The sequence below is a fragment of the Callorhinchus milii genome, unplaced genomic scaffold (genome assembly GCF_018977255.1).
Source record: "Callorhinchus milii isolate IMCB2004 unplaced genomic scaffold, IMCB_Cmil_1.0 Scaffold9, whole genome shotgun sequence".
Classification (NCBI taxonomy): Eukaryota; Metazoa; Chordata; class Chondrichthyes; order Chimaeriformes; family Callorhinchidae; genus Callorhinchus; species Callorhinchus milii.
The window spans coordinates 11,024,932-11,051,741 of record NW_024704750.1 but is presented as its reverse complement, the minus strand read 5'-3'; the positions used below and the strand labels follow the sequence as shown (position 1 = coordinate 11,051,741).

General features: G+C 39.7%; 1 protein-coding gene across 1 annotated transcript in view; it reads right to left on the bottom strand.

The window, feature by feature from the left end:
• Positions 1-25,377, bottom strand: part of aqr (aquarius intron-binding spliceosomal factor) — a 30,732-nt gene extending 5,355 nt beyond the window's left edge. The window contains 28 exon segments of the mRNA XM_007888026.2: positions 1,101-1,310; positions 3,244-3,379; positions 4,542-4,651; positions 7,056-7,166; positions 7,289-7,358; positions 8,324-8,467; positions 8,979-9,220; positions 9,310-9,479; positions 9,891-10,058; positions 10,306-10,484; positions 11,019-11,160; positions 11,448-11,568; positions 11,673-11,775; positions 12,128-12,231; positions 13,518-13,631; positions 14,265-14,381; positions 14,634-14,698; positions 16,116-16,192; positions 17,043-17,143; positions 17,859-17,927; positions 18,376-18,516; positions 19,149-19,180; positions 19,183-19,268; positions 19,574-19,609; positions 20,534-20,574; positions 20,948-21,004; positions 21,438-21,547; positions 25,314-25,377. Coding sequence (XP_007886217.2) covers positions 1,101-1,310; positions 3,244-3,379; positions 4,542-4,651; positions 7,056-7,166; positions 7,289-7,358; positions 8,324-8,467; positions 8,979-9,220; positions 9,310-9,479; positions 9,891-10,058; positions 10,306-10,484; positions 11,019-11,160; positions 11,448-11,568; positions 11,673-11,775; positions 12,128-12,231; positions 13,518-13,631; positions 14,265-14,381; positions 14,634-14,698; positions 16,116-16,192; positions 17,043-17,143; positions 17,859-17,927; positions 18,376-18,516; positions 19,149-19,180; positions 19,183-19,268; positions 19,574-19,609; positions 20,534-20,574; positions 20,948-21,004; positions 21,438-21,512 — 3,021 coding nt within the window. The 5' untranslated portion in view covers positions 21,513-21,547; positions 25,314-25,377.
• Between the last annotated feature and the right edge of the window lie 1,433 nt (positions 25,378-26,810).

Here is a 26,810-nt window from a genome sequence, read left to right as displayed (position 1 = left end):
TGGATCTCTTGAGGGTCTTTCTTGGGACCATCTTGAATTTGTAGGTTTCAGCTTTGTTCTCACACTATCCTTTGTAACTGTAGAACGTAAGCATACTGCAAGTCTTGGCGTCTTCACTATTATAACTATTTACTTGCCTGACAGGACAATATTCCATGGGGGCTCATGCACACACTGATTCATAATTAAGTTCCTTGGAGCAACAGACAGCACTGCTACTAGTTAAACAAAGGTCATTGGCTCACAGCAGAAAACACCATCTGCCAGCTATTTAAAGGAACATTTATTCAGAATAAAATAAACTGGAATCAATTGTATTTCACAGGAGTCTGAAATTCCTGGAGATTCTTTTATGAAAATGTGTTTAAAAAAAAGCTAATATTTGCTTTGAGCAATATTGTCCCTATTCTTTTGATTGCAAATGATTCTCTGAATACTTATTTCTTCACATCTTATTTCCTATGAGTCCTATAAGGTAAAGGAAAGTGGCAGAAAGTTACGCAATTACTATTCTGAATAAATAATATTTCCCACCTATTTTGCCTCTGCTCCCTGGTAAGCTGCCTAGATTTTGCTTGGGAGCTTCCTTACTACAGGAGAGTTGAAACCAGGACACAGAACACAAGCAGAACATAGATTGGGATAACGCACCATATTGTAAATACTTCCTCTCTTGCTCAACTATCCCTCCCCACCATTATAAAGTAGGTAAAATCTGCTGCAAAGAAGCACATTCCATTTGTCCAGAATTGATATCAGCAAAATTAATTCCATGCCAACCTTACAGGTTCATGACGGGTTTAAAATAATAAGCAAATGTAATTTTGAAAAAGAAAATGAAAGGGATTTTAATTAACAATTCTGGGAGGTTTACGAAAATATCCCTACAACTTATGAAGTGCATAAAAATTATTAACCATAATCAGCAGCAGTTTTGAGAATCTTCTGCAGTTTGGGGAAAATGCAACAGATCCCTGAAATAGCAAATAGACTTATTGCACCCATACCTCTTCAATAATAAACATAATTGCAGAAAGGCATTTGCTTGAAAACATTATGAAACAAGACTTTTAGATCACTACACAATTAGTGCACGTTACCTCCAACTGAGTAAATATTTTATTGATGTGTCTGAAACAGCCTTCAGCAATCTCCATATCTTCTTCGTAGGATTGGCTTTTAAAAATAGGCTGGGGTGCATTTGCAAAGTATTTGTGGAATGGAAAGAGCTTAGACACGGCTGTAACATCACCAGACGTTCCACTTTTAGCTTTTACTTTACTGAGATATTCTTCCCAACGAGACATCACCTGTACAAAACAAACAGAACAAATGTCCTTCTGTTTAACTGGAACACAATGATACATGTTACAACCACTGCTTATAAGGTAATACACACTGCTTATAAGGTAATTACTCCCTTAAACAAAGTAAAAATGCAAGATATGGGTTCAATTCTAAATAAGTAAGCATGATCGTGATATGGCAGTGCTGCTGGTAGGCTAGACTGAGGAAAAACAACACATGATTTTGCGCCTCAAATTTCATATATCCAAGTTTACAAAACAGAAGTGAAATCATGACACTCAACCAAAGAGAGGGAACAAATAAAACATAAATGAGCATGCGCACTGATTCTGTACCATAGTCCTGTACCTGACAGACAGCCATAAAATGGCATTGACAAGAACTTGCAAGAAGTTATTAGTTCTATCTTCTTAGCTGGGGAAATGGGGGTTACAAGAGTTACATTAACATATATATCACAAGTAGGGTTGTAGTGCTATTAAAAAAATTTAAATAAAATATATGTAATCATAATATCCAACAAGCAAAGTTTAATTTTTTACTTTAGATTTACTTTCATGTCAGTAACACATGGATGAGCTTTTAAAGTAAATATATCCTCCAGAGAATATATGGCTGACAATAGCAATACTAATTAAAGAAATAAATCACAGCCTAACAACTCAAGTTGAGGCGCAGTATGACAGCACACTAGAGGAAGCAAAACAATTAAATGCATCCTTAAAATACAAGTAATCACTGCTGTTCCCTATGGCAGGGATCTATCTGTCCAACCTACAATGTAGTCAATTACAGGGAGCTCTGCTACATGTTTTTATTCCCCTGCCCCAACCACCACCACTATCGTCATAATTCCGTTTTAGTCATAAACCACAACATGTTAACTCAGAGTTTCCTCTTAGAATGAATAATACATTTCAGTGATTTTCAAAAGAACCTCTTATAAACTGGTCAATTGATCTTTCGAGATCAAGAATTGCAAACAAACGAAAAGCTGAAATGTCATGCCTTAAATGATTACAGGAAGACAAATTGACTTGTTTAGTACAATATTGGGAATTTACAAAGTGGAGGCTAACAAAAGAAGACAACCACTCAGCAAAACACAGTCAAGCTGAAGAGCCACTCAGGACACGTTCTGCCATATCTAGCTACCACTGAGATCAGACTAGTATTGGCAATGTAAACGGCAGCTGTGGCTCAGCTATAGTAGGTCAAAAATTGTTTTTCAGCAATGGATCATGTGAATAATCTTTGGAATTACAGGAAATGGGAGGAAGGAATGCATTCAGAAACATTTCACCCTGCTAATGGGAGACTATCAAAGGCTGTCTTCACCGCAAGCGTGTCAATCAGTGATCAACTCCTAATCTTTAAAAGGTTAAAGTGTCTAAACTGTCATCTTTAGAGGAAAGATCCGTACAAGAAAGTTCACCTTATTTCTGTTTCAGAGAGCAGGTGTGATACCATCCGATCTAGAGGAATACTTCCTCGTGTGCTTCTTGAGCCATACTCCCACACTGTACTTACAGAACATGTTACCACTCTTTCCGTCTAGATTTGCTTTTTGATGCTTTTTGATTCCAACTGGAACCCTACTTTGACTGAGGAGACCGATCAAGGCACATTTTTAACAAACTCCACATCGGAAAAAAAAGTTCGAATAGAACATTTTATGTTCCCTAGAAAAACTGATAACAATTTAAAAAAACGAATAACCTACTTAATTACATCTGAAGATATTCAATAAAAGAAAACCCATAAGAATGGCAAATTTTTTATTTCCTCAATGTGAAGAAATAGTGTTACTACTAAAAGGATGCAAAGAACTGAAGGAATTCAGAACAGGCCTATGTTTAGTGCAGAACTAGGGCAGATCACTTGCAAGCTACCAAAACTGTTAAGGAAATATTTGCTACAATACAAGTGTCTTACTTGATACAAGTAAAAATGTCCAGCTGTTTCACACGTGTATGAGACATCTCCATGAACTTCCAGACTTTCCTGTAATCGCCCCACTTCACGCAATAACTCCAGTCTCCTAGCCAGTACATAGTTTACACGGCCATATCTACAAAATTACAAGCAGAATTGTAAAATCTGGTCATTTCATGAAACAAACAAACATCCTTCTTGGAAAACATTCAGCAATCGGAATGCCTGTGGGTAAAATTGCTCCAGAGAAAGGCTGAGCTATCAATCATATTCAATATTGTGCATTGTGATACAGGTGAGGTTACTAAATTGCTTTTTAGATTAAACCAGAGAAATAATGAAACATGATTTTTATGTTAAGTAAAAGTAAAAATGACATTTCCCTTAGACTATGCACAAGAAATTCCTTTCAGATTCAATAATCGGAATAGTCAAATAACCTGACTAAATGAAATAAGTGCACGTAAATAATATTGGGAACTTTGAAGTCAACAATCTTCCCCGGTAAGTCTAAAACAGGGAGGGAGTGGAATGAGCCAAGTACCCCAGCAACTCAAGCTATTATGTAACAGGACCTTTTGTTGTTGCTGACTATTTCAAATCAACCTGCAGAACTTTGACTTGTGATGGCTTAAGGCCTGCTGGTCAGTTGATACATTTACAAAAAGGAACATAAGCAAAATGTTTCAACTCTGATACCATGGAAATAGATAACATAAACACTTAAGAGTACTATTGTTACATTAGCAAAGTAAATAAATGCCTGATGTGAAAGGTTCCTTTTTGTTTTAACAGATTAGCTAGCTGCTTTCTGTTATTTTCACATTTTAGTAATGGTCAAGTGATAAGCACTTACTGAATTCCAACTGTCCTGACTTCAAACTTCAAAAGCAGTGGGAAAATACAAGAAATCCATGTTTTTCATAAATAGGGTAAAATTTTAAAGTTAATCAAAGCCCACATGGATCAACACAGTAAAGTAGCCAAATATCGAATGAGCGATTTCAGAATAACATCCCCACCCCATCTATCAGTCATATAGCAGACTATACAACAGGAGATTTATTGAAGAATAAAGAGAAACCATTTCTTGAACTATTGGCAATGTGCTTACTTAGGGGGTCCAATGTACAAAATAAGGATTTCAGGAAAGCACCAACTTGGGGGAATCACTGCTATATAGTCTTTTCCCAAATAGGCAATTTCAAAATGTAATATTCCTGGACGCATGAATATTTATCGCAGCGTTGCATAAACTCCAATTATTTTCTATTCTGTAATTTATTCCATTTCCTCACCTGCTAAAATCCTTCTCAGTCTCAAGCTCCTCCTCTCCGTGACCCAGACGGAGTAGGTGACGTTCATCAATGTCCAGAGCCATGATCTTCTCAAACAGCTGGTTCAAAGCCTGGAGATTGACATTGGTGGTAACAGAATAAGGTGGCAGTCAAATAAGAGCAACTTTTGGATAGACTTAAAATAAATTATAGTGAGGGAAAAGGGGACCTCTGTTAGCAATTCGATCCAAACTGAATTCTTGAACTGGTGCAGCAATTGTGCTACAATAGTGGATATTTTACACAAGTGTACACCAATCTGTTTTAAAAATGTTCTGTCTGAATGGTTTGTCATAACTTAGGAACAAACCTTTTTCCTGTTTGTTTTCTGCTCCTTTTTTTTGCTACGTATATGGAAACTTATACTGCTACTTATATCGTATTGAAAATATTTCCTTTTAAAGTGCTTCTGTTTCTTTTATTGAATCCACAATGTTATTGAACAATCAGTTTTCCTTTGCTTTTGGACCAAGTGAGCTGTCCTGGATACTTCATATTTCCTTCATGTTTCACCTTGTGACCATGGTTCAGATTTGTACTAGTTTTGGCCAATTTCAGCTGCGGTGGCCAGTGAACCTTAGTCTTAATCTTATGGAGATTCTGGAGACAAGCAGCCAAATAGTGCTCCCAGGTTTTCTGCAGGATACTGTCTGTTTGTCCTACTGAAATAGTTTGAATTTTAGAGAACTAAAACAAAGATATTTTTTGCTCACTATTCAAAAAAGCTATCAAGAGTACACGTCTGACTAAATCCTGCTAAGCAAATTTTAAGAAACATCATTGAAATACAAACTTAAGTCACATTTTTGACCTGCATTGCATTTCATGCTATGTTAGTCCTATGGAATTGGATCAATTTACTATTATTATTAGTTACTAAGTTGAGGTAACTGGAATGTTTTAAATATATACCCTGTTCAGATTACAGAGTCCCTCACATTTCAGTAGAAAGAACAGCAGTAAAGCAACAATGTTTTTTAAAAGGCGAAAAAGAGTTGGCATTCAGGGAATTCTTTCTGACAAAAATCTGATTGAAGTCTTTCTATTACACTGTGTCCTTGACAGTCAGCTATTCTTTTTTTAGTTGCTCTGTTTCAACTATTGGGCATGGCAGATCCCTTACTATACTGCTGTGTTTCTTTGGCTAAGGACTTGCCAAACAGTTATCAAAGCTTTCACATTCTCCCTTTATGCCAGCAGTGGATGTGCTTGCCAAATAGCAGCAGTCAAATAGTGATGAGCTTAAGAAAATTGGAGTGCTATATCGTACAGAAATCCAATTCTAAATGAGTTTAGAAATTCAGTTTGTAGCTCATTAAACTGATCCAACATAACTTTTGCCTTGATTTCCCCATCATGGTCAAGCTATTTCAGAACACAATAATAAGGATTTTAACACTCTTTAAATAAGAGTACAATTTAATCTAAAACTTAGCTGAACAATCAGGAACCATTTTGTACACATTCTGTAATTGACCACTTGTACAACCAGCTGTTGACCTCACAGTGCAACAGGGATTGGCTTTGAAAGGAAGGTTTGTCTCATTTCTGGAGAAGCAAATGACAAATCACAGCAGGTGTTGTTCTGAATGGGTTTACTGATATGAAGGCATGCAAACCTCCTCCTTCAGCGTTTTTTCTTGTTCACTCATCCAGTAAAACATAGCTATGATAGTAGCACAGTACCTTGCTGGAGATGAATCTCCAGACAATGATCATCTCCTTAAAAATATTGCAGAATATTTAATTTTTCAAAGTTGCCAAATATCTACAAAAATGACTAAATTTCCAGTATTTACAGTCATACATATATATAAAAGTGAGAAGTACTAAGCAATAGTCAATTCATTACATGATGGAAACAAAAACAAAAAGATCAAATGTGTTTCTTGAATGATTTTGGTGCTGAATTGCTAATGTTATTGTGTTCCGTCAATACTTTGAATAGTTTCTAAACTGATTGGTCAAGACAGGCTTGTAAGCAACAACAGAATGTTTAAAGCTTTCGTTTAAAATCATGTAGGCATCAGAGCTGGGGAAGCAAACCATAATCAAGAAATCTTGTGTTAAAATTAAAGGCAAATTCATTGCACTTGCAGCTGTTGAAGTATAGCTCAGCACAAACTGCCATAATGAATAGTAGAAGCATTCTGTAGACCAACAAGCAAAAAGCAATGCATGCACAATTCAACATTATTTTAATGCTGCATAACCTGTGATCAAACTTACAAAACCATTTGCTGAGAAACCAGTATTAACAGGCATAGCAGTCGATGCATGTGAGTGGACTCTGAGTAGATAATCATAAATGGTATACCAGTTATACTATGAAAATTACATGTCATAGGTTGCACCTTTCGCTGAGGCTTTTAATAATCACAACCAAAACACTGAAATATCCAAGAAAGACCAAATACTTGTAAATATGAAGCCTAAATGCTGCATATTAATTGTGCTTATTTATCGGGCATGTACCTGGTTGGAATGTGTTACGATGAGGGTTCTCTGCTCTGGGAAGTTGTGATACAAGTTCGAAATGATCTGCACGGCCACATCAGTTTTTCCTGTACCTGGTGGTCCTACCACCTGAATACACAAGAAAGAAGGGTAAGAATCATTGGAGAGAGAAAAAAAAGCCATTAAGCACCTGCTAAAATAAGAAAGATCAAGACAAAAGTCAAATGCCAAAGATATTCAAGGCTTCTTACCATTGTTAGGCCTGGTTGCATACCAGCCCGAATTGCTTCTATCTGAGTGGGTGTGAACTGAATTGTGTTTCTGCAATCCAAAAAAATCATGTTTCAACATTTCTCATACAACAGTACATTTGAAAGTTTCATAAAATCGTTATATTCTGCTAAACGATCGCCACTGGCTACATTTCAGTGGCTCATATCGCCTTCAGTTGCCTCATCATCTACATTTAAGGCATTCCCATTTCTCATCATAACTTTCACTCTTAAAATATCAGCCTCCCACAACTAGTCTCCAGCTATCCTGTTGCTCATCATCCCTTACCCATGCTATCGTGGTTGCTAAGAAAGCCTATTTTTAAACCCAACTGACTGAAATGTTTCTCTGCATCCTCCAATAGCTTAGGCTTTCCCTTATGCAGTTGACTGCTGATAAGGTAAATTCCATTTGTCTAAAGGAATGGCTGACCTTAAATAGGAGCTTGATCATGCCAGAGACGATCGCCACTATATTCACTGGGCTCCATGGCTTACCCTTATATTACTTTTGACGTGCCCTCTATACCATGGAATTGTTCCAATATACATTTCTACTGCCAGTTGCAATTAGTTCTTTAAAAAACACTTGAAGAATTGTTAACCCTTAATTTGCCAGGGTAAATGACAGTCTAAATCTCAGACACTCTTTTTTAAAAATACTCCCAGGCTATAATCTAAAGAAATTGTTTCCTTGAGTAATATTGGTGCTGGTAGCCAATCTGTGAAAACCCACAGATCAGCACCCAGTTTTTGAAATGTGAAAAAGGTGGTGGTCTTGGGATATACTTTTCAGATACACATTTTAGAACAAAGTTGCTGTAGGCCCTTTTCCTGCAGATTCTTAATTTGTATGGCACTGCACCCATATTCCAATCTCACATAATAATCCTTTCATTCGATATAGCGCTTTATCGAGATGTCTCAAAGTGCTTCACAGAATATACTGTAAAGTGAATTGACTTTCTATTTTGCGGGCGAAACATGGCAGGACAGACGATTGTTTTCTCATACCTTTTAGGTTGATTATATGGGTACGGACCCCTGTTTGGAATCACGTGTGGTTCAACAATTAGAATCCTGGAATCCTCCTTCCCCTCTTCATCATCATCCACTTTTCGTTTCTTTCCTTTCCCACTTGCTATCGGCAATGTAATCCTAAAGTTTGAGGGAAATAAGTAGATGTGGATCACAATTATTTGTAATGAACACATTATTAGCATTTGTAAGTAAGGAATATTTATCTTTTATCTGATTCACCAGAGACATTCCCCTTTTATAATATTCAGTCATTATACAATCCCAATTATAATCCCTCATTTAATATAGCGGCTATAATGTCAAAATGCTCCACAGATAATTACTGCCAAGTGTATCGACTGCGTTTGTAAGTCAACGCAGCAATATTAAAATGTTGTGCACAATAAAATCCCCCAAACAGCCAAGAAAGTAAGCAAATTACCACTTTATCTGGAGTATTGTAACTTTTCACACCATATTTTCTTTTAAGATGAAAGGTAATGATGCAAGAACCCAAGAAAGCTTGATGAGTGACAAGTTAACAGGCAGCAATTTATCCCAAAGGCAACATGTTAATATTTCTAGGATGTGTGTATTAGATAGAATGTCTATGTAAAGATTGTCCAAGATTCAGTTAAGCAATTCTCACCTGAAGGGAGGTTTCTGCAGAGCAGGAGCATCAACTGTGGTTTTAATGGTATACCCAGGAAAACTAGCTTTCAGGTGATCAATAGTGAGGAAGGTATCATTAAAGTCCAATGTAGCAATTTGATTTGGCATTTTAGAATAATGAGCGCTTCCTGGGTCTCCATATCCAAGGATAATATCGTGGAGCCAATCAGGGACCACACACTCTGTATTCATTAAATTCCGGATAGTCTCCAACACTGCCTGGGGAAAAAAAAATCAAAAGTCACTAAGACAAAGGCTTCTTCAGGAAAAGGGGAGAATTATCACTTAAAAGGTTGATAGCTCCTCACCTTGAAATTATTTTCCTTGGGTTTTCTTCTCAAAATGATATTGAAGGTCTCGTACACATCTTCAGATCCACTCTGGATGGAGTTGGTCATATCCTGTTGATATTGGTTAGGATCCAACCATATTCTATAAGTCCGCGTGTCACCTTTCAACTTTGGTTTAGGTTCAGGACCTGTGATTGGGAAACAGAAACCAAGGCAGATAAAACATGAAGCTAAAACAATTGGAGCCCAAGTGGAATATCAATTTACTATGGTTAGAAACACAGAAATCAACAATGCAGAAGGAGACCATTCAAACCCATCAAATCTGCACCGGCTCACGTAGCAAGGCGATTGAGATTGCTTCAATCCTATTTGGCCCCATTTTATCCCCATACCCCTTCAGGCCCCTCTTTTTCATAGGCATGTAAACACTTACAAATAAGTAGAATTCAATTACCTGCACAAAATTAAAACCTTTAAGTAATATAAATTGTGTCTCAAACTTTTAATTAGTAAATATAATGCAATTTCCAATATATAAAGGGCTTAACTTTTTTTTTAAATCATGTTATTTAGCAATCAAGAACTCAAAGTTGCACCTTCTTCAATGACCCGTCCTTTCTCATCCAGCATGCCTTGAATTTCACATCCTCGCACATAAAGGAGGCCTGTCTGTGTTGCAAAGGGTTGCTTCCGGTCAAATTTTGTACCATAAGCCAGCACCGTTCGAACAGTTATAAGGAAGCATACATCATGTTTGCGGAGAGCTACAGGAATGAAAATGTAATAGGTAAAATCCAACAATCAATTATTAAAACAAATATGCAACAAGGGTGTATTATTTTCCTGAATAAGCACAAATCCTATGGTTGATTNAAAAAAATTACTTCTTTGACTGAAAGGCGTTCATTTTCAAATGTTCACAAAGGTAAATATGTTCAAAATTATCAGGATCCACACATGAATCTTTTTGACAAAATAACTGAATCTGAACTTAATTAAGACAGAAGTTACCTTCCCATTCCGTTTTGATCTGAGGTCTAACATTCAGATTGATGGTTACATCTGCACGAACTCTTGCTGGCCAGCTTTCACCAATGTTAGGTTTTGCGACTTCGACAATGGAGAAAGTCACAATAGGCTGTGCCATTCGGGCCCATCCACCAAACACAACTCCTCCATATTCTCCTTGCCTGTAAAGTTTTTAGAGGAATTAGGTAACAGCAATCAGAGCAAACAATAGCTTGATATAGCCTTATATGCATGAACCCAGCTATTGTGAATCAATCAGTTAATATTGACTGCTAATATTGATTAAAAGCAGACGACTACCAAGTTTCAAATATTCTTGCCCCATAGTGGAGCACCAATACAAAGGGAAACAAACTTCCAAAGAAAGGTGGTGTATAAATTCAGAAGGTAAAAAGAAAATAAGAGCACTTTGTTTGGACCTTGGCAAATAAAGTTAAATGAAACATGCAAAATATGTGTACTTGGAAAATTAAATCACTTATGAAGTATTGTTACAATCAAATCAAAATAGATATTAAGGTGCCAAGCAATTTACAGATAGAGGTCCACAACAAATTTTAAAATAGTTTTGTCTCTAACCCTAGGCATCTTTGTGATCTGGATTGACAAGTAAACCCATATAAAGCAGAGATTTTGACATACTGAAAAAATGTAATTATAAACAGAATGATACAAAAACATGCATTGCAACCCACCATGGTTTAAGTCTACTGATTGCATCTTCCACATCCTGTCTAATCTCGTATGTAGACTCCAGGCGAAAGAGATTAAAATTCCTCAGTAGGTAGTCATGAAGTGTCAAGAACTGCAAATTCAGCTTTGGTAACGCAAGACAGCCTGTTTTTTTTAAAAAAAGGAAAACAAAAGTTTTAAAACAGGAATTACCTAAAACAAACAAGCAGGTCCATCAAACTCAAACAGGGAGACACTCAGATTTCCTTGTAGAGCTACCAGGTATATTGCACGTGTCAGTTCTGTAATTACAACCAAATCATAAAAGTAAATTGAGTAAAAATAATATTTAGATCAAATGCCAGTTTTTAAGTTATGTCCATATTTATAACACACATCATTGTTTACGAATCACATATTATTTCTATGAATTTCAGGTAAAAACACTGCACCTTCTCCTGAGTAGTATTCTGTTGGTACAATGTTTTCATCCCAAATGATTTTCTCTGTGGGGTAAAGGGGCATCTCATTTAATTGTTGAATTTGGGATGTCCGCCGTTCATGTCGAGATACCTGTCAAATGAAAAGAATATCCAATGAACACCATTTTATTTTTATCAACTTTATATAATATTCCAATTTTATTTGTAGCTTTCTGAGCTAAATACAGCACTGACCAGCATCTCCAATAGAAACTCCTTTTCATAGCAAGAATTCTCTCCTTCAGGCAAAGTTGGCAATAGACAAAGGTATGACGCCACCTGGTGAAGAGTATTGGGGCTGCAAAATAGAAAACATGGCAAACAGTATTTTATTTCTATTTACAGCTGAATATCCAAGTCAAATAGTGCCCCGTGGGATCTTTAACATCTACCTGAACAGGCAGATGGGACCTCGGTTTAATGTCTAATCCGAAGGACTACCTCCAAAATGCACAGTATCCCCAGCACTACACTGTCAGCCTAGACTATGGAATTTCAAAGCCCCAACATGGGGCTTGAACCCACAGCCTTTTGACTCAGAGGCAGAAGTACTATCGTTTGAGCCAGGTTAACACCTTTTTGAAAGGGGAAACTAAACTTATATATAAACAGTAACAAACAGTAAAAAGGACAAAAAAGTAAACACTTACTTGAGTGATCCAAAAAGCTTAACAAGAGACTCTCGAGTATCAACAGCTGCCACATTAGACAAAGCAAAATCATGTAGTTCTGGAAAATGAGCAAAGGCTGCCCTCTGCAATGCAAATCAGCAACAACACAATCAGCTTTGCAGTTTAATCAAGTACAGAATCAATTTTAGAGACAGAAGTTTCAAACATTAAGCTTAAATATTAGAACACTATACTGAATTAGCTCACCTAGGACTATGATGGTTCTATGTTTTGAAAATACTGGTTGAATTACCATTTTCTGTAATTAATGCACAGATATTCTGGTACAATAAAACCCTGGCTAGTCAGACTAATGGTGAGGAGATCCAGAATGGCAAGCCAGAATTTCCGGCAAAGTGCAATTATAATGATGGTACTGGCATTTACTGGCTGTCGCCGACTGTTTTCAGTGCAGCAAAACGTCAGTATGAGCATTGTAATTGTTTGAATCCCACCAGCGGAAGATAGCGAATAAGCTAACTTCTGCTCGTGGTATTCAAACTAAGTCAAAGGCCAGCAAGGACGGTGAGACGGAGGCGTGCACTAAGTGTGTGCCAGTGGGAGCGTGCAGACCTGTACAATTTGCAATCTGGATACCCAGAGTTGGTCAGCCAGAGGGTTACTGTATTGAACTGTTGTCATGTATAATGAAAAACTCACATAATACGTTTGAGTGAGTAAATCAGATTTATATCCATCATGGAGTATCCCACCACAATTATTAAACAACTTATAGCAGCAGAAAACCTGACTGATTTACCCTCCCTCAGCTAACAGCAAGAAGACCAACTGAGGTGCCTCATTGTAAGTTACCCGATTTAGCGCTGCAGAGAATTTAATCGATTGTCCTCGTCTGTTTGACTCACGACTGAACCACATGGCTATTTTACCCTCTGGACCATTCAAGAGTCCAAGATGAGAAACTGTTAATGTTTAATAGAATGGATTTAAATAATTGCTCCACCACCCACCCACAAGCCCAAGATGAATTCAAATTCAGTCAAGGTTTATTGAGCAAGATATTTTTGTTCCGACTCCAAGAAAGCTGCAGTCAAAGGATGACAAAACATCTGCTTGCAATGCATAAATTTGAAAGCTTGAAATCAATAATGTCTCAAAATGAAAGTTATTGCACATTGTGACTTCAGCTTTGACACATGTACATGTACTGGCTTGTTCTTTAAAATAAAATTGAATTTGTAAAGAAGCTGCAGCTGAACCTTGAAATAGGCTCCCAATAATTCTCTCAGTGCATGGTGGAATGAGTAGTTGATGTGACTTCATAATGAAATGTGCTCGACAATAACTGAACAAATCATAAACATGCCTCCAATGCATTCGTAATATGGGAAATCTTATTTTGCCTTACCTGGAGAGAGGTGATGCGATCATAATGGATTGTAGTCATCTCATTCTCAGTCAGAGCATTTCCAGTCTGGTCATTAATTTCAAAACCAGTGTAGAATTTCATCATATCTAGGAGCTATATAAAGGCAGACAAATTGAGCAGACAGAATTGCTTGCAATTACAGAATCCCCCGACTTGGGTGCCCAGTCAGAGGATGAATCAAAGAGCTGCTGGATAAAACTCTTTTGAGACCTCCTTCCGACATGAAAGGTGTTATAAAAATGAAATTGTATTGCATAATCCTCCAATAAGCTTAATACTGTAAGCAATTCTAGGTGGGATCAAAGTCAAAAGGCTAAACGTTAAAGAAAATGGAGATAGGGATGGACAATAAAATTAACCTGAAAAAGAGCTGCTGCTGTATTTAATGAACACAATCTCAAAGCTTTTCAGAAACAGTCAGTTCAGAGAGAGGTTCTGTAGATCTGACAACAGCCTAAGGGTATTGTGATTATCTTTCTTTCTAGGTGGAATAAACGGGCTTCCACACAGCACGTCTCTGCGACAACACAGCTCAGATGGGTCATTTAACTGCAGAAGGGACATTAGTTGTGATTGGACATCTGACCATTCACATCACCACACATTGGAACACACATATGCTGCACTTCCATGCTGTTTCCATTTTGAAAGCTTCTTTTTTTGTGCAGTTAGCCATTCATGTAACTACTGTGAGTAATGGGGTAATGACTATTACAAACATCTCACCTGAGAAAAAAGTCGTCCCTGTTTCTCTTTATTGGCCAGATGTGACAGATAGCAGTGCGTGACAAGGTGTGAATTATCCAATACAGTGTTGAACCAGCGTCGAGTTGGAAGTAATGCCTGCAAAATGTTGTTAATCAGCAAGGTACAGCACAAGAATTAACTAATGCTTAAAATAATCTTCCTTTCATAATTCTTACATAATTTGATAAACGTAACAAAATATTCAAATTAATTTAAAACTGCTAAAATTGCTTTGTGAGAATAATAATAGAATATCTTAATTTGTTAGCCAAGGTAAGAATTTTATTGCACACAAATCCACACCGTTAATATTGCATCTTCCAGTATTATTACGAAAACAAAACTTACCTCTAGATCTATCATAAGCTCGATAAATCTCTCACTGTAATGGACCTTGTCAATGCAACCAGCGTCTAATAAATGTACAAAATAAGTCATCAATTATAAAACTGAACATAGCAGATATACTTGAAACACAGCAAAACATGTCCTCGTAAGCAAGCAAATGATAAAGTAACAAAAATGTCACCAAAGTGGTTAGCTGTTAAGGAAACCATTCATATTGAAAGTGTATTTTCTGCAGTAATGCTTCTCTTCAAATCCGAATGTTGACTATAAACATTTGTATTTTAAAATATACCCAATGGATAATTTCTAAGAAGAACTGTGCTCTTGTCATATATTCTAAGATATTTTGTTTTAGAAAACAAAGTCTTCCTTCAGTAATTACTAAGTGAATATGCAACAACAAATTACATTTGTGTAGCGCCTTTCATGACGGGAGGTCCTCCTAAGGCACTGGACTGTCAGGCACATGGACCCAAGTAGGGGATTGGGATCGGGAGAGTGAGGGCAGGGAAACTAGGAGGGTGTCCGAAGGCGCAGTCAAAGAGGAAGGTCTTGAGATGTGCATTGAAGGAGGCAAGGGAGGGAGCAGGGCGAAGGGACTGTGGGATGGACTTCCAAAGGGTGGGGGCAGAGAGCGTGTGCATCCATGGGTGCAGATAAGATTATCCCTTTTCTTGACACATAGGGCTTCATATTTGTCTAGAAAACAGCCACAACCATAGGCAGTTATTTTCTCAAACTGGTGGTCGCAGATCCTTTGTAACTAGAATAACTACAGCGTCCCCCAGTGGCAAAATAACATTACTACACAAACCTCAAGGATTTCAAATCAGAAAAAAGTGGTAAAGTAGATAAACAAGTAATACTGTTACACTAAAAAGGTTCACATGTCTTACAACTTCCAGAATCCAAAATATTAAAAGGAAGATAGCATTTATATGTGAATAAGTGGAAATGTATGGAATTTAAGTTTCCACGACATCATTTACAGAGTTTCTATTTTTACATGTTTTTCTGAATACAAGGCATATTACAAAATACACCTTGGATTCAAAAAAGTACAATATGATACAATACCATGACAATACAATCTATCAATATAAGCCTCTGCACCTGTTCTCGCCCACAAAATACACCGTCAATTCATTTTACAGTATATTCTGTGAATCGCTTTCAGACATCTCAACGACTTAATAAGGTGCAATATCAAATGCCATAATTATTATCTTACACATTTGGATAGAATCATCTTTAAAATCAAAATAGGTAATAGGTACATTGGAATCTATTAATATCAAGTCTTTTTTTGTCAATTTCTTACTTAAAAACTTTTAAAATCTAGAACAAATATAGCCAATGCTCTGCCCATCACTAGTTGCTCATGAATCAGACCTTATACACTAAACATATACAACAGGAATTACCATTCTGCTATGGAAGAGGTGGACAAAGAGATGCAACAGCAAGATATTGAGCAGTTACCTGAAGAAGGGATGATTTTTAGTACTCCTAGGAACTTCCTGATCAGACAAGAGAGAAATTGTTTTTCTTGATCACTCCTTCAGGATGAAAAACAAATAATCTAATGTCAGTCCAATGCAATGCGGAAGGGGTTTGTAAAGTGGCACTTTCCCAACAGAAGGTGCCCAGTGAACAATTTTTGAGTTGTCAGGAGTTCCACTCTTCTGCTAAATTGGACCTAACATATATCCTATCTTTTAAATTTTTATAAAGTTATCATCATTAGAAGACTCAACATTTTTAAGATAATATCTGATTCAAATGATGCAACAGGAAGCTGTAATATTGTCAGACATCCATTTGGCAAGTAACATCCAACCTCTCTACCCATTAAACATTAAATTATTAAAAATTAAATTATAAAAAAAATTTAAACATGAAACTCAGTCCATGACTGTTTGTGGGACACTGCTGTGCGCAATTGGCTGCCGCATTTCACCCACAAATATACAGTCAATTCACTTTACAGTATATTCTGTGAAGCGCTTTGAGACGTTTAGAAGACGTGAAAAGCGCTATATCAAATGCAAGGATTATTATTATATTATTATTATTATCCTCCATTCTCTCCAACCCACCATTGGTGGCCGAGCTACCAGCCACTTTCCCTCTTCCAAAACTCCATCAGAATCCCACTGCTGCTCTCTCCGATTTCAAACCCTTTTTAAAAACCTACCTTCAGACACCTCCCTCAGCTCCTTTCCTCCACCTCTCTGAAGTACTTTGGAATATTATCTTCGATGAAATGTGTTATATAAGTGCAAGCTGTTGTTTCTCTAACTGTCAGCTAGTTAATTTTACTGAATAATGTAATTAAACCAAAAAAAATGCAAAAACTATTCTGATCTATTACAAAATTAGTGGTCTGTAACCTATTGTGAGACTTACTGTTCTATGGACTTCGCATCCAGCTTTTCTTCTTTCTTTTTAATCAAATTCCAGAACTTTCTCAGTTTGGGCGTTTTCTTCAGTTCTTGGTCAAGTCGTGACTGATAAATACAGATTTAATAACCAGTGAAGGAAATGATAGAATTTTACAATACAGGAGGCTACCGTTGGGACCCGGATATCCATTTAGTCTTCCACCCCTCTTCTGCCCTTTCCCCATCACTTTTGTGATTTATTTCCAAAATTTAACGAGTTTATCATAATGATATTCAGTTGCTAAATGAGACCACATTTACTAATCTTGCTTGGATGCAAAAATCGATGTTAAATGCATATCAAATGTAGAAGGATTATTGTTCTGGGTAACAGATTGTAACTTAGGTATTAACTGAAAAAGAAACCAAATTTTTTTTACTACAACTGCATTTTGCATTTTGGAGTCCTGCAGCTCAGTGGTTAGAGCACGCGCTTTGCAAACGAGAGACCTGAGTTCAATTCCAGGCAGAGGGCGAAACCTTGGGCAAGTTTCCTTACTCCACACAGAGCCTAATAATAATCCCTCCAAAACCACAAACAATAATAAATTGGTCATTTTCAATCTACGACTGTTTGTGGGACATTGCTGTGCGCAATTGGCTGCCGCGTTCGCCCACAAATATACAGTCAATTCACTTTACAGTGTGTTCTGTGAAGCGCTTTGGGACATCCTCCCAACGTGAAAAGCGCTATATCAAATGCAAGGATTATTATTATTATTTTCCATTAACCTATATTAATTTTGGTACACGAACATGAAATTAATATCGCTGAACATACCGGAAGCAGACAGATCCACATAGGAAGCGAGATAAGCCGCTGCACCTGTTCTCGAATTAGATCCACTTCCTGTTGGAATAATATAAAGAAATACTCTGTTCGTACGATACTTTACGAGACTAAAATTATTTATATGGGACAACATGATTCAGACCAAGTGAAACACAGCATAATCAAAACAAATGGCAAAGAAGTACTATTCATATTAGTGTATAAATAAGTATATATCTTGCACCAGAATTTGGACCTCCACAAGAATTTGTCATTAGGATTGTGTACAGTACTTAGCAAATACTAAGTTATCGAATATTAACTCCAGATCAGCATACGAGAATGGAAAGATTACTGAATCCAGTTCTTTAAGCAACTGCAGAGGCTGTCGGTCATACCAAGCCAAACAACTGAGTTCAGTGACCCCCAAGTTACAGAGGGTAAAAGCGGACACTTTAAAATCTTGAATGCGATCGAGTGACCTCGCTAAAATTCCTAATTCATCATAATTGCCAAAACTACTTACCAAGCTGTTGAAGCAATGATCAAGAAAGACCAAAAGGACAGTCTGTTCCCGTAAAGAAAGTTTCTCATCTTCTTCAGCAAGAGATGCAGTCAAAATGCATTTGAAAAAGTGAGGGAAATGCTCCTGCTTTTGTTTAAACGTCTAAAGTACAAAGACACAAAATGTAATGAATCATTGTCCGGTGGTATTAAAATGTTTCCTTTTCAGATTATAAATAGAAACAGCAAACCATGCAAACAAAGCATGCTGATCACACTAACAATATACCCCAATACAGTAAACTCCTGCTAACTCATTACTTCAAGGGGAAAGCGCTCAGTGATGAATTATCCAGAGTGGTAAGTTAGGCAAATGTTTAATTCATAAATAATAATCATCATCATCCTTGGATTTGACATTGGAGTTTCACATGATACACTGTAAAGTGGATTTGACTGTATTTTATCAGTAACATACAGCAGCCAATTGCGCACAGCGATGTCTCACAAACAACCATGGAGTGAGTCTCCAATTTTATTTAGGGGATTTGTTGCCAAGACATCAGGAGAAATAAATGGGGCATTGACAACATGATGATTTAAGTGGCAGTGACAAGTTAAGCCAGGGTTGAGTTATGAGGAGTCAACTGTATACTGTTTATGTATGAAGTTAACTACAGGGGACAGAGTTTGTGACATCTACTAATGTCATGTATGCATCATTTTGCTCAGAACATTTGTCTCATTGCTTCCTGAAATTCATCTATAGATTGCAAGCATGCAGGTCTCCCTTACCTCCCAGGCAGCAACATTTTCTCGAAACTTTCATTCACCATACAGCAAATGGACATCAAGTAGGCATTACTAGACACTTCTGGGGAATAGTTTGGCCATAAATAGTTCTCCAGATATTGGCTATTAAATAAGAGAACATGTGTCAGTTTAGTTCACTCTCATCTCTGGGTCAGATGCTGCACGTATTTATCCTAAATCAGGATTTAAACACATAATCTCTGTACACAAAGGCAGTGCTTGCTGGAGCTTCTGTTGTTTTGAATGAAAGAATAAAACAAGGTGCTATCTGCCCTTTCATATGGATATTTAGCATCTCATGGCACCAGTTTGAAGAGCAGAGCATTCTCAGGAAATGTTCCTTCATCAACAAAGATTTTTTTTTACCTCATTGCTGTTTATAGAATATTTGGCCTCATAACACTTACCTAAATTCAAGCAGCATAATTTTTCTAATTGCAAATCTGAAAAGCATAAGGAAAAGAATGTTTAGTTCTTCAGGCAAAAAGAGAAATCTTCAGTCTGGAATAGAACCTTTAAGCCATTCTTTGTGGAAGTTCAGTAAACTTATCCATTAGATTTCCCGAAGAACTAGCTTTCCTTAGACCAAGCTATTCTGTACATTTTAGCTCATGGTACTGAAACTGAAAACAACTAACATAGCAATAATAAAAACCCCTAAGTATCAAAAATAGATTAAACACCAAGAATAGCTTTACAACAGGGAAATTAATTTCAATATGGACCAACGCAAGATACTACATGGAGAAAGTAAAATAGGAGGCATGTGCAGTAGTTGTTGAGAGGAAAGCTAAAATAAGACTGGGAGTATCAGATGACATGTCAATCATTATGTCCAAACAATGAGATGGCAATAAAAACAAACAGAATGGATTCTAAATTCGATATTTAAATCAGTCAAATTCAATTCTCAGAAACCAGGTATAATAATAATAATCCTTGCATTTGATATAGCGCTTTTCATGTCGGGAGGACGTCCCAAAGCGCTTCACAGAACACACTGTAAAGTGAATTGACTGTATATTTGTGGGCGAACGCGGCAGCCAATTGCGCACAGCAATGTCCCACAAACAGTCGCAGATTGAAAATGACCAATTTATTATTGTTTTTGGCTTTGGAGGGATAATTATTAGGCGTGTGGAGTAAGGAAACTTGCCCAAGGTTTCGCCCTGCCTGGAATTGAATCCAGGTGTCTCGCTTGCAAAGCGAGTGCTCTAACCACTGAGCTACAGGACTCCACCTGAGCTACAGGACTCCACGTTCGGGTCAGGGTGTTCCTAGAATACTGGCTAACGTTCTCGTTGCCACACCATAAGGGGGCTGTCAATTCTTTAACATCCCATCCCATGATAAAGAGTTTGACTCACCTTGTTTTTACAATTTCTTTTTGATATACATCCTCAATAACCTGAAGCACAAGGGAAAAAAAAAAACATGCAATTGTCATTTTTGGGGGCTGGGATACAAGAATACTTTAAGTGTACTGCAAAATTACTCCATGCTCCTGCTAGGCTGAGAATACGTTGTACACACAAACAATATTAAGTGATCATGCTTCTGTTGAGCTAAGCTTATCTTATAATACTTTGTTGAGACTCCTAATGTAAACCACTTCCACAATATCTCCTAACTAATTTCTAGAGCGTAGAACATTGTACAGCACAAACAAAGTTTATCATAAGCTTTCTACAAAAAAGGTCACAATTTCAAAACATATTACAAATAATTAAGTTACTGGTACAAAGCACATTTCAAATATCAAAATCAAAACGTGACATTACCTTACAATCAAATGTCATTTTCTTCTTCACATGAGGCCCCCAATATTTATTTGACAGCTGAAAATGCAGATGATTTGTAAATATTCCAATACACTCTTCAGTAGGCTAATATGTAACATCTGTGATACACAAGTAGCATTGCTTGACAGTATTTACACAACAAATGTGATCATAAAGTCATTAACAATAACATCAGTCATTGTAAAACAAATCATATAACTTTCTACCATCTAAATTAAAAAAAACTACTTTTGTCCTAAATTAAACAGAATTATTTTCAGTATAAACATATGCTTGCTGTTTATATACTGAATGGAGTGTTTATTGCAAACATCAAGCTTAATTGAATCATTTTGTGGGATCAAACCTGTACTTTTCCACTGTGTATGAAATGATACAGATTTTAGGCATTTTTTATAAGAGATCTGCATGAACATCTGCATTATATACTTTCCACATTTGAAATAACACAGACGACTGAAGTGCTTACCTGAGTAACATACTCAGCATTTATCTGAGATACAGTGGGCGCCATTAGTTTCTTGCCTTGTGATTCAGTCTCCATATTCAAATGTTAAAATTTTAGTTGTTCTGCCCAAACTGGAGGAAATAAGTACCAAAGTTACTTTATCTAGCAATCTTTCTGAATCTCTATGGATAAGCGAACCACTGACAGTTTCAAAATCTGCATTAAAGACATGTTTATTTTTTTAAACCAACTTTCTCCACTCCCAAAGATTTTGCTAGGTTAAACGTCATAGTGTGAACTTAGCCAATGGTTGTCAGGTGAGGAGCTGCTCAGTCGGGAGCAGAGGCAGGAGAGCGCGCGCGGGGGGGAAGTGACGGGAAGGCGCGATTCACAAAGTGACATCGGCGTGACTTCACAGTTAAATACACTTTTATTTTAAAAAAAACAGCAACAACAATGTCCTGACCCCTGGCACTGCCATCCCGGCCATGACCTGGGAGGCTAAGCCTGAGGGCTGATGCCGTCCCACTGATCCCTCGCTTGCTCCCGGTCTCTGCATGCGCGTCTTGGCTGCTGCCCCGACCCGAGCCACTCCAAATGTCTCTCCTCACGGCCCCCCCCTCTATGTCTCTCCTCCCACCCCCCTCTATCTGCTGACGTGAAAGGCGCTCTATAAATGCAATCTTGTTGCTGTTGTCTGTCCTTCTCTCCCACCGCCCTCCCTGCCTCTCTCTCTCTTCGATCCCATCACCACTTCCCTCTGCTCCAGCCTAAGCATCCTCCGCTGGGCCCATCGCAGAGCAGCAACCCCACATGTCCCATCAATCACTCCCTCCACTCAAACCGCCCCCTTAAAGCAAACCCAACTCCCCCTTCCCTCATACGTACCCTCCCCAACTCTCCACTCACACCACTCTCCACAACCATCTCTCCTATCCAACCCAAAATCCTCTCTGCACCACTCTATCCTCTCTCCCCCCCACTCCAGCAAACCCTCCCGCATTTCCCTCCAAAATATCAAATAATATGGTTAATCTATACAAAACTGGTTAGGCCTCAGCTGGAGTACTGCGTTCAGTTCTGGGCACCTTACTTCAGGAACGACATTAAGGCACTGGAAAGGGTGCAGAGGAAATTCACGAGAATGATACCAGGATTGGGGAACCTTAGCTATGAGGACAGGCTGGAGAAGTTAGGACTTTTCCCATTAGAGGAGAGAAGGTTACGCGGGTCCCTAATAGAGGTCTTCAAGATCATGAAAGGTTTCGACAGGCTGATAAGGAAAAGCTGTTTCCACTGGTAGGTGTGTCTGTAACCCGTGGTCACAGTCTTAAGATAACTACCAAAAGAAGCAGAGGGGAGGTTAGAAGAAATTTTTTCACTCAGCGAGTTGTTTGAATTTGGAATGATCTGCCTGAAAGGGTAGTGAAGTCCGATTCGACAACAGCTTTTAAGTGAGAACTGGATAGGTATTTGGGGAAGATGGGTTTGCAGGGTTAGGGGGAGAAAGCTGGTGATTGGGTCAGTGAAAGTGACTTGCTCTGTCAAAGAGCCGACACAGACTCGATGGGCCGAATGGCCTCCTTCTGTGCCGTAACATTCTATGAATCTATAAAGCCCTCACCATCCATGACCAAACCAACGTGGCGGCGGAGTGGCCTTCATTTTCAAAGCCTCCCTTGGTCTCACCCCCTACTCCTCTGGCTGCTTCCCCTCCTTCGAGCACCTCACCCTCTTCCACCCCTCTCTCCCATTAAAAATCCTCCTTGTCTACCGCCCCCCTAAGCCCCCTGGCTCCTTCCACATAGAAATCTCTACTCTCCTCTCTTCCCTGTCCCTCTGCTCCGAATGCCTGCTCATAATGGGCGACTTCAACCTCCACCTAAACTCCCCATGCATCACTTCTGCCAATTTCACTGCCCTCCTCTCCTCCCTAAACCTTACCCTTCATATAAATTCACCCAACCACAACCGTGGTCATGCACTTGACCTCGTCATCACCCATGGGCTTGACATTTCCGACCTCTGCATAGTGGACAAGGCCATTTCGGACCACTTTTTCATCTCCTCCTCCTCTCACATCCGTCTCTCCTCCACCAAGCCCTCAACCATCCTCTACCGCCCTTGGAAAAGGCTACCCCATGAGACCCTCACAAAGGCCCTCTCATCATCAAACATCCTATCCCTCTGGCCTTCCACCCGCAGAGATCCTGAAGCAGCCGTCCACCTGCTCCATGATCGCCTCTCTTCCACCTTCAACTCCCTCGTCCCCCTAAAATCCAGGACCATCTCCAAACCCACCCAATCCCCCTGGTACAACAACCATCTCCGCCGCCAAAAAACCCAAACCCGTCTGCTCGAACGCAGATGACGGAAAACTGGCCTGACAGTTCACCGCCAACTGTGGCTCGAACATCTCCACAGCTACCGTCGTTCTTTGACACGCGCAAAAACGGCCTTCTACTCCAACATCATCTTGGAGGCTAAATACAACTCTAAAATCCTTTTTTCCACCACCCACTACCTCCTCCTTGCCCCCTCTCAGGCCTCCTTAATCTTCGTATCAAATGCCAAGTGCGAGGAGGTCATGGACTTCTTTTCACCTAAAATACTTACCATCTGCCAGACAGCCTCATCCACCTGCCCCTTGTCATCCACCACCACGCCCTCTCTGTCCCCCTCACCTTCCTCATCATCTGCTCCTACCACCACCCCCACTCTACATTCCTTCCTCCCCATCTCTCCCTCCTTCCTCTCACCCACCATCACCTCCATGAAACCCACCACCTGCTGCCTCGACCCCCTCCCCACCAACTTACTGGTCACCCAGCTCCCCCTCCTCTGCCCACTACTGGCTGACATCATCAACCAGTCCTCTCTCCTCCAGATCAGTTGCTGCCTCCCTCAAAACTGCTGTCATCACACCCCTCCTGAAAAAACCCTCCCTAGATCCCTCAAACCCCAGCCACTACCGCCCAATTTCTAACCTGCGCTTCCTCGCAAAAGTTCTAGAATGAGTTGTTGCCAACCAACTTCGTGCACACCTCTCCTCCCACTCCCTTTGAACCCCTCCAATCTCACGGCTCTCACCTCCCCCTAAAACTTTCCGAACCCATACGCAACCTAGGTGTCAGGTCAACCCCCAATTATCCTTCCTTCCCCCACATCCGGTCCCTCACCAGCACCACTTTCTTCCACCTCCGACTCACCGCCTGTCTACGCCAATACCTCTCCCCAAAAGCCACTGAAACTCTGGTCCATGCCTTCGTCACCTCTCGGCTGGACTACTCTAACGCCCTCCTCGCCGGTCTCCCCTCCACTACCATCCATAAAATCCAAATCATTCAAATCATTCTGCCGCCCGCATTCTCACCCGCACGGACCACCGCTCCCCGATCGCCCCAGGCCTCGCCAGACTGCACCGGCTGCCTGTCCCAGAGAGGATCCATTTCAAAACCCTCACCCTTGTATTCAAATCCCTGCACTCCTCTGCACCCCCCGACCTCCTCTCTCCTCAACACAGTACCCGTTGCCTTCGTACCTCCGGGTCTGGTCTCCTCCCCGTCCCCCGAGTCCTCCGCTCCCCCCCCCCGGGCGGCCGTGCCTTCAGCCACTACGCCCCGAGGCTCCGGAACTCCCTTCCCCTCGCCCCCTCGCTCCTATTTTCAGGTCGTTGCTGAAGACCTTTCTTTTCGACCGCGTCTTTGGTCACCTTCCCCCCCTCCCCACCCCCCACCCCCACCCCGGCTCCTCCCCCTCCCCCCTGGATCGGCCCCGGGATCCGTTACTGTGAAGCGCTCTGAGACGCCGTCCGGCGGTGGAGGGCGCTATATAAATCCAAGTTGTTGTTGTTGTCTCTCTCTCTCCGGGTCTCTGGTTTCTCTCTATCTCCTTTACCTGCGGCTCCGGCTGCTCTCCGCGCGTCCCCCGCGTCCGCACTTCCGTTCCGACAGCTGAACGGGTCCCCGCGCAACCGGCGCCGCGCCCCGGGTTCCGGCTGCAAAGAGATGACAGTCAAACTCTGCAGAACTTGCCCTGAGCCTGAGACAAAAAGAGACAAGATTCCTCGTTTCACCACTTGCTTTGGGGGGTAGCAAACGATTGAGCCCCAGTTTTTAACAATTTTGTGGGTTTTTTTGCTGCATCTGTTAAACCCTTCACTTTGATCTCTGTGTTTTTTTAAAAAAAATAAGAGAAATGTCTTGGCAACTCTCATGCTTTGTTCACCATGCAATGCTATTTGGTTTCCAAAGCTGTGAATTATGTATTAAACTGAATTATGCTTCAAACTACGGGTTTTGTTTATATAATATATATATATATATATATAAATGTGTGTGAAATGGAAAACGATGACCAATTTTGTAATTAGGGACATCATTTTCTTGCTCAGTTTCCAATGTATTTCGTTATATTTTGGCAATGTGACAGTGGAAGACACCTTATCATTAACATCATGAGTTGACTGATCCAGAGGTTCATCTGCATAATTCCTTATTAATGTTTTAAAGGGGAGGAGACATAGTAATGAATGTTTTATTATTTGATGTGGTAGCTGGTTCAACTCCAGCAGTACCTGAAATTCACACTCTTGAGCCTGGGAGCCTTGGCTCTTGCCAACTTGCATCTAATAATAATCCTTGCAGTTGATATAGCATCTGATCATTGTCGTCTCAAATTGCTTCACATGATATATTCTAAAGTGAATTAACTGTGTATTTTGTGGGCAAAACACTTGTCAGACTTAGTTAAGCAAGGTGCACCTCTCCAGGGAGACAGTCCATTTCCAGCCACAGGGAAATTTCCATTCAAATGTGAAGGTATCTAGTTTGAATACTCTTCAGCACTGCAGTGGGTTTCCCCAATGTGGCAGACACTTGGTTGACCAGAGAAAAAAAACACCACCTCAGTGTCAGAGAACACATCCCTAACGTCCTGTAATGATAGTAATAATAATAATCCTTACATTTGATATGTGACCTTATCATGTCTTGAGCTATCTCGTACAACAACAACAACAAAATTACATTTATAGAGCGCCTTTCACGCCAGGAGGATGTCAGGAGGATGTCCCAAAGCGCTGAACAATCAGGTGTCGGGGCCCGAGCATGGGGGAGGGGTGGTATAGGGGTGAGGGAAGGCAGAGAGGTGGGAAGGCGACCAAAGGCACGGTCGAAGAGAAGGGTCTTGAGACCAATCTTGAAGGATGCAAGGGAGGAAGCGAGGTGAAGGGACCATGGGATGGAGTTTCAGAGTGTGGGGGCAGAGAGGCTGAAAGCCCGGCCACCGACGGTAGGGCGGGAGACATGGAGCAGGCCGGAGCCTGATTGGTAGCCCGATTGGACTCCCTACCAGGTTGGTAGGGAGTCAGCAGGTCAGAGAGGTAGAAGGGAG